Source organism: Asterias amurensis, chromosome 6, assembly GCF_032118995.1.
Source record: "Asterias amurensis chromosome 6, ASM3211899v1".
NCBI classification, from domain to species: Eukaryota; Metazoa; Echinodermata; class Asteroidea; order Forcipulatida; family Asteriidae; genus Asterias; species Asterias amurensis.
In genome coordinates, this window is record NC_092653.1 from 6990686 (window position 1) to 7006506 (window position 15821).

Sequence of the window (15821 nt, forward strand, 5' to 3'; positions counted from 1 at the left end):
GTTGCATACAGTTGAATACTTGTTGAGAAAACAGCAAAAACCTGTCAGTGTGTCTTCACCATGAACGTCAAATTCATCCACAATAAAAACAAGATGAAAAAGTACTGTAAATGTTTACAGCTTGTACCACATGCATTCCTCTGGTCAGATTGAGGGCAGCATTCGAACTGTTACCACTGAAATTGCAAAAAGTCACCTTTAGGCAATCTTTGGAGAGTCATGAATGTATTTTTACTTTTCAACATACTTTTATTTTATTTTTATGCCAACAAAGGAAAGTCAGAAGAAATCAGTCCCTTTTAACTATTCCTAGGACTTCCTCATCATATGGCGATCGTGCCTTTTCCACTTGTGCTTCCAAACTTTGGAACGCTCTACCTAACAACATCAGGCGCTGTAGTTCACTTCCATTGTTTAAAAACATGCTTAAGACTCATTTATTTAAATCCTCTTACACTTAGCTCATTACATGTCTTGACAGTAGATTATTCATTGTATAATTTTGTATTATGTTCTACATTTCTTTTTTGTTGTATGTATTGTTTTTTGTTCTGCGCCTCGGAATAGGGTCTTGTACACTAGATAGATGGCGCATTATAAATGCATTATTATTATTATTATTATTATTTACAAAGCTTACACCATTTACCATCTTTATTACAAATAGGCTTTTAGATAAAAACTATTTCTTTTCTAAGGGTCATTACCAAAATACCTTTAATTTAATTTTAATAATATATTTGTTCTCTAATTTCATGCAACTGGTACACCTTCACTGTACACGTTCAATGTTCAATTTCTTGTTCAGCAGTGCATTATTAAAACTGTGCACTATAAAAACAGTGCAATAAAACAGTTTTTATTATCACAATTTCTAGACTTTTCTCTCGCAACTACAGTAAAGCATTTGTATGATAATAAACTTTATTCTATTTTTTTATGATGCACCTTTGTCGTCTGATCCTTTCATTGAGCAGAAAAGGGTTTGTTTGTTAAGGGCAGGGTCATTTTAAAGGCACTGGACACTATTAGTATTACTCAAAATAATTTTTAGCATAAAACTTACTTGGTAACAAGCAATGGAGAGCTGATGATAGTATAAAACATTGTGAGAAACGACTCCCTCTGAAGTAACGTAGTTTTCGAGAAAGAAGTAATTTTCCACAAATTTGATTTCGAATTTCACAACTTCGTGTGTCAAGGGTGTATTTTCTTCCATTATTATCTCGCAACTTTGACAACCATTTGGGTTCAATTTTTCACAGGTTTGTTATTTTGTGCATATGTTGAGCTACACCAAGTGAGAAGACTGGTCTTTGACAATTACCAAATGTGTCCAGTGCCTTTAAAGGGAGGGTTTACCTTTGGTAGTTACTCCAAAAATTAATGACCATAAAAAAAAACTTATTTGGTAAGATGTACTGCAGAGTCTGTTGATAATGTATAACATTTTGAGAAACAATTCCACTCAAAGGAATGTTGTTTTGGAGGGAAGGAAATTCAAAAACATTTTAATCTGAGAAACTGTGTACTCCAATTTTGGATTATTCGTCCTAGATGTGGATATTTCTCTTCCAGATTTTAGGCACCACCTTTTGAAATGAAATTTTCACAGGTCAGTTTCATTGTGTACACTGCATTGTGGCTGTTGAAATTTCACCAAGTGAGCTCCTGTGTCATGATGCAATGTCATGAATACATTTCGAAATTACTAGAGGCTGCAGATTTTTTACACCCATATCCAAGCTAACTTTGCATGCTTAACTTAATGCTTTTAAGCATTGATGTTTAAACATTCTGCTTGGAAAACAAAAACACAAACACAGCTTCTGCAATGAATAGCTTAATTTCACAATCTCTCTTAAAGTTTTAGATTGAAATTCAATCTAATCGTTTGAAACTAGTGACAACTGCAGATGGTTTTACCCCTTGTTAGAATTAAGAGTAAATTTCTGTCTAAAATCTTAAGAGAGCACTACTACAAACAGAAAAGCAACACTGAAGTTGATTAAGACGAGCCTAATTGGGGAAAACTCTGTACCATATTGCCAAGTCATTCAAACACAACGTTACACTTTTTTTTTAACAATCTCTCCCTCTCTCCGTCATACTCACAGTGGATATCTAGCCATCATGTAGAGAGACAACACTCACCCGATAAACATTCCTCAAAATCAATACAAATTCGACATGTGGAGATTATTTTCTCACCACACTGCTGGGTTCGACATGGTAGGCATCGTCGGCATGCAAGGAGCAAACATGCGCTGCGCAATCACCATCCCTATCATCATCAACATCATCATCGTTGTCATCTTCATCACGGCCGGCCCAAGAGCATCAAGAAAGTGCCTACCCACCTTACCTACTCGACAGCGTGATCGGGTGCATATATCCACAGTCGCTGCGAAGAGAGGGGCCCCCCTTCAGTTACGGACACAGATACTATGCATAATGACCCTAATATAATGCGCTTGTATTTGCTTGCTTTGCACACAGCCCATCGAGTTCAAACGCCCACACATAATACACACTATGCTTCGCAAGCTTCAAGTTCAAAGATTTTAAGTGGATTCACAAAGGAAATTTCATTCCCACAATGCGGATTTACTCTTTGATTTACTCTCTATATATTGTGGAGTTATGAAGGGCAGGCTATGCCCTGCATTTCTAAGTGCTTGCAACATTGCTCCTTAACTCTCACAGTACAACCATTTCGAGTACTCAAGAATTACAGTACCCAACTTCAACTTTGATATTTTACAAAAACAAACATCTTATCCTGCATGGTTTTATGCATTACAAAATATTTTATGCCAATAAGAAAATGTAACTTTGATATTTTACAAAAACAAACATCTTATCCTGTATGGTTTTATGCATTACAGAATATTTTATGCCAATAAGAAAATGTAACTTTGATATTTTACAAAAACAAACATCTTATCCTGTATGGTTTTATGCATTACAGAATATTTTATGCCAATAAGAAAATGTAACTTTGATATTTTACAAAAACAAACATCTTATCCTGTATGGTTTTATGCATTACAGAATATTTTATGCCAATAAGAAAATGCTTATTTTATGCCAATAAAAAAATGCCTTCAAAATAAAATTACAGTATTGCACAATATTGAAAAGAAGGAAAAAAACCGATAGACCATCTGACTGGACTTGCTCCGTTTCGGGTTAACTGGCCTGCCGTCTATTTCACAAAACTCTTCCTAACTTAAGACTAATCTTAGGACTTAGGACGAGTCCCAACCCTGCACTGTAGCATGCAGACTTTAAGATTAATCCTAAGTTAGGACGAGTAACTTGTCCTAACTCGTGATAAGACGAGTCCTAACTCTTTGTGAAATCGACGGCAGAAGCTTAAATCACTGGCTTTGGGGCTTTGGGCCTGTGGTCAACTGTAAAAATTTCACAACCCTGGATCCAACATGGAGGCCATTCGTATTGTGAAAAAGCCTCAAGTCACCATGGAGTCACCCTTATTATATTCTAGGCCTGGCATTACACGCAGGCCACGGAGGCAAGTGCCTCTGTTGCCCATGTTGGCCTTGGTGCCCCTTCAAAGGTTTCCAATTGAAGTAAAGTTTTTCCAAAGGAAGTGCTTTGCAAAATGAAAACGGCCTTGCTCTCTCAAAGATAACATTTCAAGCCAAATATTCTCCTGAAACCAACAGTTTAAGATCCCTTTAACATTTAATGATGATAAGTTCATGTACTTTTCAGGAAGTTCATTGTGAATGTGAGAGAGGTATAATGCTAATTAAGGCCGAGATGATAGAGATGGTGTAGAAAGTGTAATAAACTCCATAAAGCACCCTGCTATGATAGAGCAAGACACTTCATCACACACATTTATATTTCCTCTTTTATGTTTAAAGGGTACATGCACAGTCATTAAATATTGCAAATAGTTGAGGGGCGGGGTTGTGGTTCACAATTTAAATTGCAGGCCAGATACTTCACGAAGGCAATGAAGGCGATTGCCTCGTTGCCCCCTGGTCGTTGCCTTGGTGCCCTTGAAATGCTTTTGTAGAAATTAAAACTTTCCTCATAGGGTACCTTTTCAAGGAGACAATGCTTTGGTGTCCCTGCTCTTTCAAAAATGAAGCATACAGGCCTGAAATTGTATGATTAACTGAGGCCATTTTTTTATTTATTTTTTTTTACAAATTATAGTTACAAAATGCACAATTTGATTAAATTCATGTCTATTTATGCAACAGACCACTTGAGTTGGCTGTCATCATCACTCAGGTCAAATACTTGAAATGGGCATCGTGTGTGTTTAGATGTGCCATGCACAACTCTCAGCTAATGATAGGTCTTAATTCACATCATTGAGGGCGCTGTTTGTGTCTTGTAACATCATAAGCAAGGGTCTACATGTATCTAGCTATCAAGCAAAATCATTTAGGCTGCGAAAATATTACAATGAAAAACTTACAAAATTATTGGGTTTTTTTTAAGCTTTTGATTTTTTATTTAGTTTTGTAGACCCAGTTTGTCAAAAAAACAAATTATACTCGGTGCTTTCAAATAATTTTTTTTTATAGGACTACTAAAAATTTGGAGCATCGCACATTTAAAGGCAGTGGACACTATTGGTAATTACTCAAAATAATTATCATCATAAAACCTTTCTTGATTACGAGTAATGGGGAGAGGTTGATGTATATAACATTTTGAGAAACGGCTCCCTCTGAAGTGACGTAGTTTTCGAACAAGAAGTAATTTTCCACAAATTTGATTTTGAGACCTCAAGTTTGATTTCGAGACCTCAAGTTTAGAACTTGAGGTCTCAAAATCAAGCATCAGACATGTCAGAAAGCACACACCTTCGTATGACAAGGGTGATTTTTACTTTAATTATTATCTCGCAAATTCGACGACAGATTGAGCTCAAATTTTCACAGATTTGTTATTTTATGCATATGTTGAGATACACAAACTGTGAAGACTAGTCTGTGACAATTACCAAAAGTGTCCACTGTCTTTAGGGGGAATATCTCAAAAGTATGACCACCTTTTGAAATTCAATTGTTGCATGTTAGTTTTGTTGTACACATCTACTTTTATTATAAGCCATTTCAAATAGTCTACATAAAACCTGAACGAATAGGCAGTCCACATGTATTAATACACCCCATACCTACAGGAAGATTAGCTTCTGACATAGCAATCATCATCAGCCGAATCAAGAGCAATTACCACATACTTTATGAAAGGTCATTACAAAATACTTCCACAATTAAATTCCAGTAGGGGTGACATTATGTCGGACGTCTTATACCCCCCCCCCCCCCAATCCAAGGGTTTAAAAGGGTTTGGGTACTTTTTGTATGACACAAAACACAAACATCCACAAATTTACATTAAACTTACACGGTTTAAAGATAACGATGGTAGAAAGCCTCCCTTAAAATATAACTTTCTAAAATGCTGTATTTATTATTATTTTTTTAAATGAGTAAAAACAATTTCCTTTCCTGAAAACACTGCACTTAGATTTTCTCAAAAACTTGATGACTAATGAAGCTGAAACTTCTACCATGTAAATTATCAATATAAACCACAAGGGAAACTGACTGGGTAAATTTTGAAAATGATTTTTGGGGTTGAACAAAGAATTGACTAGAGTGGGATTCGAACCAACGACCTCAGGATTAACGTGCCCGCGCTCTACCAACTGAGCTATCTAGCCCTATATTGGCGTAAATGTAAATGATACTACATAGTACATTTCCATTCACAGTGAGTAGGGATTCATGTCATGGCCAAAACTTTGATCTACAAAAAAGGTACCAAACTCCTTTAAGACCCCTTCTAATGAGACAGAAAATCCTGTCTGCATACTTCGTGCTCAGTCAATAAGTCTGCCCGTTAGCGCATCACCATACAGATGGGCAACAGAGAGGTGGCAAGCAATACATCCTTTAATTATTATTCATTCCAAATGCCAATAGTATGCATTTGATGGGGAGTTCATAGAAAATTAGCTCCGCTCATCTTAAAGGAGGGTCTAATATTTTGTTAACAGTGGGAGGAGAGTTTTCCCCAATTCAAAGTCAACCTTCAAAAGCTTAGGACACTAATGAGATGAAACTTCTAAAAGGCAGTGGACACTATTGGTAATAACTCAAAATAATAATTAGCATAAAAACTCACTTGGTTACAAGGAGTGGGGAGCTGTAGCTAGTACAAAACAGTGTGAGAAATGGTGTCCAGTGTCTATAATAGATGTTAGTTTTTGCATCAACCACCATGTGTAATTGAGCACTGAATACTCTCTACTTTCCTGAGTTCTGTCAAAAAATCCACAGGCAAATAACTTAGTTGGGATTCGGACCAATGACCTTTGCATTGCTAGAACAGATGTCTTACCACTAGACCAGCGAGCTAGCCCGGTGGCTAGAGGCAGTACCGACTGCTAACACATAGGAATAGGAATAGAAAGCTTTTGGTCTAGTGGTAAGACACCTGCTCTAGTAATGCAAAGGTTTTGGGTTAAAATCCCACCAGAGTAATTTGCCTGTGAAAATTCTTTAGAAACACTGGATAATAATTAATTAGAACTAGAATTCAGACGCCACTACTCACCCCCCCCCCATAGAAATTGCCCTCAGTCAAACATTAACTTGCAGGCTTGTTTGTAACTTTATGTTTGTTTACAAACAGTCCTGCGGCTTGATGATGATAAAGGGTAACTGAAATATATTATGCAACAACAGTTAATTGCCTGACATTTTCAACCCTAGTCTTTCCTTCTCTTTTTAGCCTTCGAGAAAGACTGCTAGGTTAAATACAAAGTATGATAACTAATACGTATTGTAAATTCTCCCGTCTCACGTCTACCCTGTCAAGTGGCAGGTTTTACTCTATCCCGTTCAGGTCACAAAATGCTACTCAAGTTCACAGCGCTCAACTCAAGAAGTACTGACTTAGAATAAACCAATTTCAATTTACCTCATCATAAACTGGCTTGCGTTTATTTGAATAAGCGTCCATTCCCCCATCACAACTGACACAAAGTTCATTTTCTTAGTAAAATTTTCCCTTATTTTTATTTTGATTTATTTATTCACGTTTTCACTTGTGACCACTATGTTTTGCATTTAACGACCTTTCTGAGAAGATTAATTATGTGCTCATGCTACAGTGTGTGTTTATTTGACTGGTGTACTACAAATGTTATGTTGAGTTCGTACATGTATTATGATGGGATGTCAAGAACAGAAACAGACCTTGAACTTTGCCCTTGAAGGGGGCACAACAAATTTGCTCTGGTTAGGGGCTCCTCTGTGAGGAAAATGTCCTAAAGGACAACACAGCAAAAGCACAGGGCCCAAGTTCATAGAGCTGCTTAGCACAAAAATTTGCTAAGCATGAAATTTCATCCTTGATGAAAACAGGATTACCACCAAAATTTCCATTTGTTTCATGTTGCTTGTTACTGGTCTTCAGTTTGCTTAAAATCCTAGAGGTCACTTGGAAAATTGGTTGGTAATCCTGTTTTTATCAAGGGAGAAATTTCATGCTAAGCAAATTTTTGTGCTTAGCAGCTCTATGAAATTGGGCCCTGCGATTTCTGTGGTGCCTTGGTTTAATTCGAGGCCTGATAACTTTATATTCGCTGCCTTAGTATCCCATCCCTTCATACTACATGTATGTAAACTACAATTGACGTGATGATTGTCTAATAGAGATGCCCGTTAGCATTGAATAAATAAACCTCACACACACAAGAACAAAAAAAATGAAAGCCATGAAACCTGCGGTTAGGAGAGAGAGGCCAATGGCATGTAATCAAATTGGCTTCACATCTATTGATCTGTACCACTGTGATCTTTAATTTGCTCTGAAATGTGATTAAATTTGTCATCATTTAAAACCAATTATCTGATCTCTTTCGTGTGTATGCGGAATTGTCAAGGGTTTGCGGTGAGAGAGGCTGTCACATAAGAACTGCTTTCATTGAAATGAACACCAAAGTGTTTACAATCTACTTTAAACCCCTTCTCGCCCTTTTCTTTTCAAACATGGTTTTAGTATTATATCTAGTCTTTCTGTTTCTCAATGTGACGCTCCCTGATAAAGACAGACACTTACTGCTATAACTCAAAACTGGGTAAATTATCACATCCAAGAAAAGAGAAGAGATTTAAAATAGTGTATTGGTATAATACATGTACAACATTGCAGATCAGTCTGGATTTATACATGGTACCTTGGTTGGTTTAAACTGTATTTCAATTCTACATGTAAGTGTAACAAAGAGTCCAGCAGGCCTGGAATTTCATCTTTGAAAGGGCAAGGCCATTTTTATTTTGCAAAGGGCACTTCAAAGTCTTACAGTCATGGGAAACTTTTGAAGGAGCACCAAGGTCAAGTGAAGGGGCACCAAGGTCAAGTGAAGGGGCACCAAGGTCAAGTGAAAGGGCACCAAGGTCAAGACTAGGGGCAGTAGATGCCATGGCCTCCGTTGCCTCTATGTAATTCCAGGCCTGATGCAGTATCCCCAACCTCCGTACCATGGGCAGCGCGCCGTATCACGCTAGCTCTACGTACGTCTCTAACCCCTGGGAGGGAAACCCCGATCCGTGTCTTTGATTGGCTATCATATATACGCGCAAAACATGAAACACTGTGCGTATAAAGATGTACATATTCATCACGCAACACTGAACGCCAAGGCAAGTTTATGACTTTTATTACACACAGCGCATCCAGCCCGGCGCAACTAACGCCCAACACAGAACAGATCAACCACAGGACTAATTGTCATATCCCATATATTTGGATTTTTTTGAAGTCACACTTCCAGGGGTTATGATCGAGCAAGGCATGCTGGGGAAAAATGGCGCGACAAGATCGATCAACCCTGGAAAACGAGGTTGCAGTATCCCCACAGGACCCGTATCGTGCCACATCTTTAAAGTTAAAGCTCTTTATCATTAAATCTAAGTTAAGTATGCAATTCTCTGTGTACAGGGAACCCACTTCTGTCAACATTTATTTGCGTTCAGTAGCGAGGACTGTACAAATTACAACCAGAGGAAATGCACAAAGACAAAGTTCAACACTTTGCTTTAAAGACACTGGACACCTTTGGTAATTGTAAAAGACTCACTTGGTGTATCTCAACAAATGCAAATAATAACAAACCTGTAACAATTTGAACTCAATTGGTCGTCGAAGTTGCGAGAGAATAATTGAAGAAAAAACACCCTCTTAGTCAAAAAGTTGTGTACTTTTAGATGTTTGAATTCAAGACCTCAGCTGAGGTCTCGAATTTGATTTAAATACTTAAGTGAGAAATTACTTCTTTCTCAAAAACTACGTTACTTCAGAGGGAGCTGTTTGATTCTCACAATGTTTAATACTTTCACCAGCTCTCCATTACTCGTTACCAAGTAAGTTTTTATGCTGACAATTATTTTGAGTAATTACCAACATAGTGTCCAGTGCCTTTAAAACCGCTACAAACTACATGCAGGTCGACATGTTTCAATTTGGTTATAGATTGCCCCTAAGCCGGCAGCAATCCGCAGACATTTGCGATGATTAAAAGACAAGACAGCGCTACGCGCAATTCATCACCAGTCCCACCCACACACTGGTTGGCTTGACTGTGTGTTGGAGGACACCATGGGCCAGGGAAGGGTTGAAATATTAATGGAGTAGTCCTATACATGTAGAGAGACCTGAAGGAAGAAATAAAACAATATTGCCCAGAGAGGCCGATATGGCTGCTCGCTACGATACATGTAGACGCCGAGTACTCAACGAAGACCTCATGTTTATTCTGGAACATAATTTTCGTTTGGTCGTTTGGCATGTTTTTAAAGCACTCCTAATTTTACAATCAGAAGAGTGGGGGTGGGGTTGTTAAAGTTTAAAGGGTCGTAACCATCACATTTTGGGGGGCCCTGGTTAAACAATGTTTGCATCTAACCCGGTAATTGGAAACCGAACATGTTGTAGCCAGGCCATTCTTAACTTCTTGGTACACACACCTGTACTGATATATTGGCCCTGGCCCTTGCACCAGGTAGTGTTTTTATAAAGCCATTGGACCCTTTGGGAAAACACTACTGTCCAAAGCCCACACTTCGTGTATCACAACTTATATATAAAATAACAAACCGGTGAAAATTAAGGCTCAATTAGTCATCGGAGTCGGGAGAAAATAACGGGAAAACCCACCCTTGTATCTGCGCATTTTGCCGTGTCATGACATGTGTTTAAAATAAATCCATATGATATTGTTTTACTGCTTTCTCAAAAAGTAAAGCATTTCATGGAATAATATTTCAAGAGAAGTCTTTCACCACTACCTTCTGTAAACCCTGTAAGTTATTTGTTCATCTGTGATTTTTTTTTTCTGTACCGAAAGGGTCCAATGGCTTTTAGAGTGAAGGGGACTCGGTTTCAAGGTAGAACAGATGGACATGATACAATTAAGAACACCCTACCCTGCATCTCTGAACCCCCCCCCCCCACCCCAGCCCCCCCCCCCGACACACATATTATTTGTGCTTTATACAACCATGTCAGAGAAAAATACTTTTGCCCCAGCAAACAGGTACAGTGAACACGTATGGTGGCCACATTTCTGCCCTCAACAAAACACAAAGTGTATCAATTTAATTATTCACAAACAAACAGGGTTTTGACGTTCAACAGAGGGCGACATTTAACCACATTTCACAAAGATGCAATTTTGTACAGCCTGGGAGGCCTTAACATCGACTATGGGTTAAGGAAACCGGTTCTGGATTAATCTGTCAGCCATATAATAATAAACAATAAATTTGTAATTTAAAATGCTTTCCTCATCACAAAGACATCACAAAAGCGCTGTACGACAAAAACTCAACAAGTTATTTGAAAGAGAAACAGATAAAAGCGCTCAAAACAAAACACACACATTACTGAAAATTAGCATACAATATGTATAAATTTGTAAATAATATCTCTGCAGTTCTGAGTCAGCCCCAGACAGTTCTGACAGTGTTTTAAAATCTTATTAGTGTCAGTGTTTAATTCATCAGCCAATTATTTTGAATATAATTCATGTTAAAAGTAGCCCATGTTTTTCTTTCCTTCGCAGCTTTATGCCATTAAGTGTTTGTCTTCTCTACTGTCTTAAGTCCCGTCTTAAGTCTTGTAGTCTACTTGATGAGAGCACTTTAGAGGGGCCAGATAAAGTGGGTGACTTCTTGCCGCGGAAGATATTATGTTTGGTTTACTGTCTTTAATTTTAACGCAAGTCATTCGTGCAGCAGATGAGTTTCCATTAAATGTTAACAAATTGTTTGGTTTAGTTTTTGTTATTCAACTGTAATTTTCCTTTTTTCACATTGGTCATTCATGCAGGGTTTTTTTTTTTTTGGGGGGGGGGTTTAAGGGTTTTTTTTTTTTCGACTTAAATTTTTCATATTTTATGAAGCACAGGTCTGTGAATTGTTTTGAGTCCAATGCAAAATAGTGTATTTTTATTTTATTTTTTATGTTTTGGGGAAAACAGTTGTTCTCTTCCTCTTATCTATATTATTATTGCAGTTATAAACATTCATCTCCTCTAGCCGCATTTGTTAATTAAACATTTAGTATTAATTTCCTTTTGTCTTTTAGGCTTAAAACTTTGGATGTCGGACACTCTGTACCTTCGGGACACTTGTACCGTAACCAAATTGGTCACTTCGTAACGTGGCGGGGTCAAATTTACCATCAGCCGAGTCACTTCTTACCCTCATTAAAATGTCTAGATTTAATAAGTTAATGTTTTTCAAACAAAATAATTAAGTATTAATTAGGCCTGGGCGAATTATTCGAATATCCGGTTAATGGCGAATAGGTTTTCCTATCCGTAACCGCGAATGCCTTTTTTTTTTTTTACCGGATATCCGCATAGGGCGCAAATAGCTATAAACCGGATAGTTCTGTAATTACAACCAAGTAACCGAATATTCTTTTAATATTCGAATATCCGCGGACGTCGGGCGACAACTGATAGGAATGTTTCGTCTGAATCCTTATGAAACTTCTATTAAAACAGCATAAATAAAGTATTTAACTATGCTCACCTCTGTGAAGAGTTAAAACAATGACATTTCTGACGTAATTTGTTCAAAGATTACGAAAGTTTTCCTTCACGTAGAGTCAATCACGATGAAAAGAAAAAGCAAATCACCACCTTTAATTAGATCCGGTTATTTTTATGAATGTACCGAGTGACAGTCTAAAACTAATATCAATCCGCCCATACGATCTCATTTACAAACAAACAGCGCCCTCTAGCAGCGAAAAAAAAATATTCGAATATCCGGTTAATTTCGGATAGTTGGCCAGCGGTATCCGAATATCAAAATTTCACTATTCGCCCAGCACTAGTATTAATTGTAATTTTTTGTTACTCCATATGTAGGTGTCCTTTTTTATGTGAAATTAATATATTTTATTTGTTAATGTCCACCAAGGATGCATCTTCCAGCCGTATTATGTAAAAATATTTTAAATTCAAACAATCAAGCGATTGTCAAAATGGCACCTTGGTACCAACAAAATAATAATAATTGGTTTGATTTGCTATTTCATAATCATTTGATTACAAAGCACAAAATAATAATAAATGATGCAGAAATTCTGATTTTGGTACAAGGTACAAAGTGTCTTGTAAGAAGGTACGAAGTGTCCAAGGTACGAAGTGTCCTGTTACCAAAAATTTTAATGTTTTTTTTTAATGGACTCGATTCTAGTTCCATTCAGTCAAATTTTACCTCCCTTTTACTTGCCCACACAAAGTTCATTAAAAGTACCAAATTTTAAACATGTACAAAATAGTATAACTGACACATAAATCAGCAAATCAACACAATTTTTTTTTTTAATCAGTACTCATATTAGAAAAGGAAGAAATATGAGCATTATAATCAAGTAGGTTGTACGGTTTTTAGTGGCCCACAAGGCAAGTTGAGAGAGGTGTTTTCTAGCTACATGTAACATGCTAGGGCGCTTTGCTAGTGTTAAGGATGAGCCCTAGAGAACTATTAAAATAAAGTCATCATGTAAAGATCTCCAAATGACTAAAATACATATTTGAGTCATGTCAATGTTTTCATTTCCTTTCCTTTTTCATAAACACATCCTCAGCTGAGGTCTTGAATTCAAGGCATCTGAAAACACACAACTTGTGTTACAAGGGTGTTTTTCTCTTCCATTGTTCTCTCGCAACTTCAACGACCAATTGAGTTGCAATTTTCACAGGTTTGTTATATAATTTCATGCATATGTTGAGATACACCAAGTGAGAATACTGGTCTTTGACAATTACAAAGGTGTCCAGTGCCTTTAATTAAGTGTTGCAAGGTCCATGGCTGTCTGACACTGAATAAATATGAAAGTTCTACTGCAAAGTTTCACATACGGTTCAAGTGTCATGAATTCAAGGCAGTGGACACTACTGGTAATTGTAACAGACTAGCCTTCACAGTTGGTGTATTTCAACATATGCATAAAATAACAAACCTGTGAAAATTTGAGCTCAATCTGTAATCGAACTTCCGAGATATTAATGAAAAAAACAACACCCTTTTGCCACACAAAGTTGTGTGCGTTTAGATGGTTGATTTCGAGACCTCAAGTTCTAAACCTGAGGTCTCGAAATCAAATTCGTGCCGTTTCTCACAATGTTTTATACCATCAACCTCTCCCTATTACTTATCACCAAGAAAGGTTTTATGCTAATAGTTATTTTGAGTAGTGTCCACTGCCGTTCATAATGCGCACACGGATTTCCTGTATTTATAATATACACGTATATCAAAACCAAGAAGGAAAAGATAAAATACCTTTGAATAACTAAACAATATTTTATGGCAGGATCTTGTTATTTTAATTGGGGGTGAGACAGCGTTCCTGACTGCCACTTGTTCACTTGTTAAAGGCACTGGACACCTTTTTTAATCGTCAAAGAACAGTCTTCTCACTTGGTGTACCGTGTATCTCAACGAAGATGCATAAAATTACAAACCTGTGCAAATTTGAAGTCAATTGGTCATTGAAATTGCAAGAAAATAAGAGAAGAAAAAAAAATTATGTCGCACAAGTTGTGTGCTTTCAGATGCTTGATTTTGAGACCTCAGCCGAGTTCTCGAAATCAATTCAAATATTTTAGTGAGAAATAACTTCTTTCTCAAAAACTACCTTACTTCAGAGGGCTTTGTTTCTCACAATGTTTTATACTATCAACAGCTCTCCATTACTCGAGAAATAGTGCACCGCGCACCTCTGGAACAAACTCTCCCTTAATATTAGTAGCGCTGGTAGCCTTGATGTTTTTAAATCTGTTCTTAAGAGTAAGACTTTTTACTGATTGTTCCTTTACTAATTTATTAAGGTTTACGGTCTTAATATTTTGCAGTTTTTACTCTTCAGATTGTTTTGTAAGGTCCTTGTATTTTCATTTGTTTGGATTGTGGTATATTTTCCTGTTGTAAAATTCTAAATATTTGTATAATTATTTTGTTATGCGCTTGTGTACATTTTATGGAATGGGCGCATATAAATGAATAAATTATTATTATTATTTTTATTATTATTATTATTATTATTATAAAGGCGCCTAACATTATGATTTTCAGGTTTATCCAGCATGTCCAGAGCCCAACCCTATCGAAATTCAAATCAATCAATGCCTGGTTTACAAATTACATTTTTGTTTTCATAATTTTATTCAGTTCATGCATATCTTCATAAGGAAATGCCAACAAGACAGTGTAGTTGCACCATATTGAGGAAGGCATTATATAGGTTTCGCTTACAAGTTGCATGACAATGACATCATTATAATTTATAGTTGCACAATAATTGAACTCAAGTCAAGGCAAAATATTTTTTTTTCTTCCAAATCAGTCGCTTCCTACCTTGGTCCGCGTCGGTGTACAGCGTATGACATTCTTTCAGAATCTTCTCATTCACTGAAACACTGGCCGAGTCCGTCGGATTCGCCGAGCTTCGTTGTTTTACTCTGCCTGACATGTTGGTGATTTCCTTTTCGCCGCTCTTGGTCCAAGTATTTCGTCAGTCGGCTCGTGAAAATAGATGAGGAAAAGTTACAACGTCACGGAGTTTGCCCTGCTGTTGGATTTCTAGAAATTTAAACGTACGACACATGGAGCCGACATGTACCTGATCCCGTCAACGCCAGATTTACGTTGATTAAACACAGCAAATGTCATTTGACGTTTACTTTGGTGCCAGACTAAAATGTCACTAAATGATTATCGTAGAGGGCGCTATGTAAGCAGACCGAGAGAGACGTCCACGGTACGGCCACGTGAAACTTTCCATTCGCGTTTTGGAGGCGCAAATTGAAGTGTTGCTTTCCAGAAAAAATACTTTGTATTGGTTTTGGGGGATAAAAACACAAGTACCGAAATAGTTTAATACCAAGTTATAAACCAAGGAAACTGCCTTAGTAAAGTTTAAAATACTGTGGATAAATCGGTATGATATTTTCTGGACATTTGTTTTTCTGTTCTCGCTCTAGCGGCATGCCCCGGGCGGCGCTCAGTGCCTTTTTCGGCACCATAGAGTTTTGAGCAATTGTTTTGCATTCAAACAGCACTGACAACAACAAAGTAATTTAAATTCATTGATTGCTGGTGTGCGGCCCCTGGCAGTTAGGGCAAGCAGCAGATAAAACTATTTGACAGGGAATAATATTGTCGACTGCACAAGTATTCTCACTTATGCATAAAATAACAAACCTGTGAACAGTTTGACTCTTGGTCATCGCAGTT

General features: G+C 37.2%; 1 protein-coding gene across 1 annotated transcript in view; it reads right to left on the bottom strand.

Moving 5' to 3' along the window:
• Positions 1–15201, bottom strand: part of LOC139938032 (uncharacterized) — a 95360-nt gene extending 80159 nt beyond the window's left edge. Inside the window, exon 1 of the mRNA XM_071933387.1 lies at positions 14943–15201. Coding sequence (XP_071789488.1) covers positions 14943–15057 — 115 coding nt within the window. The 5' untranslated portion in view covers positions 15058–15201. The remainder of the gene's footprint in view (positions 1–14942) is intronic.
• Positions 15202–15821: the final 620 nt, after the last annotated feature.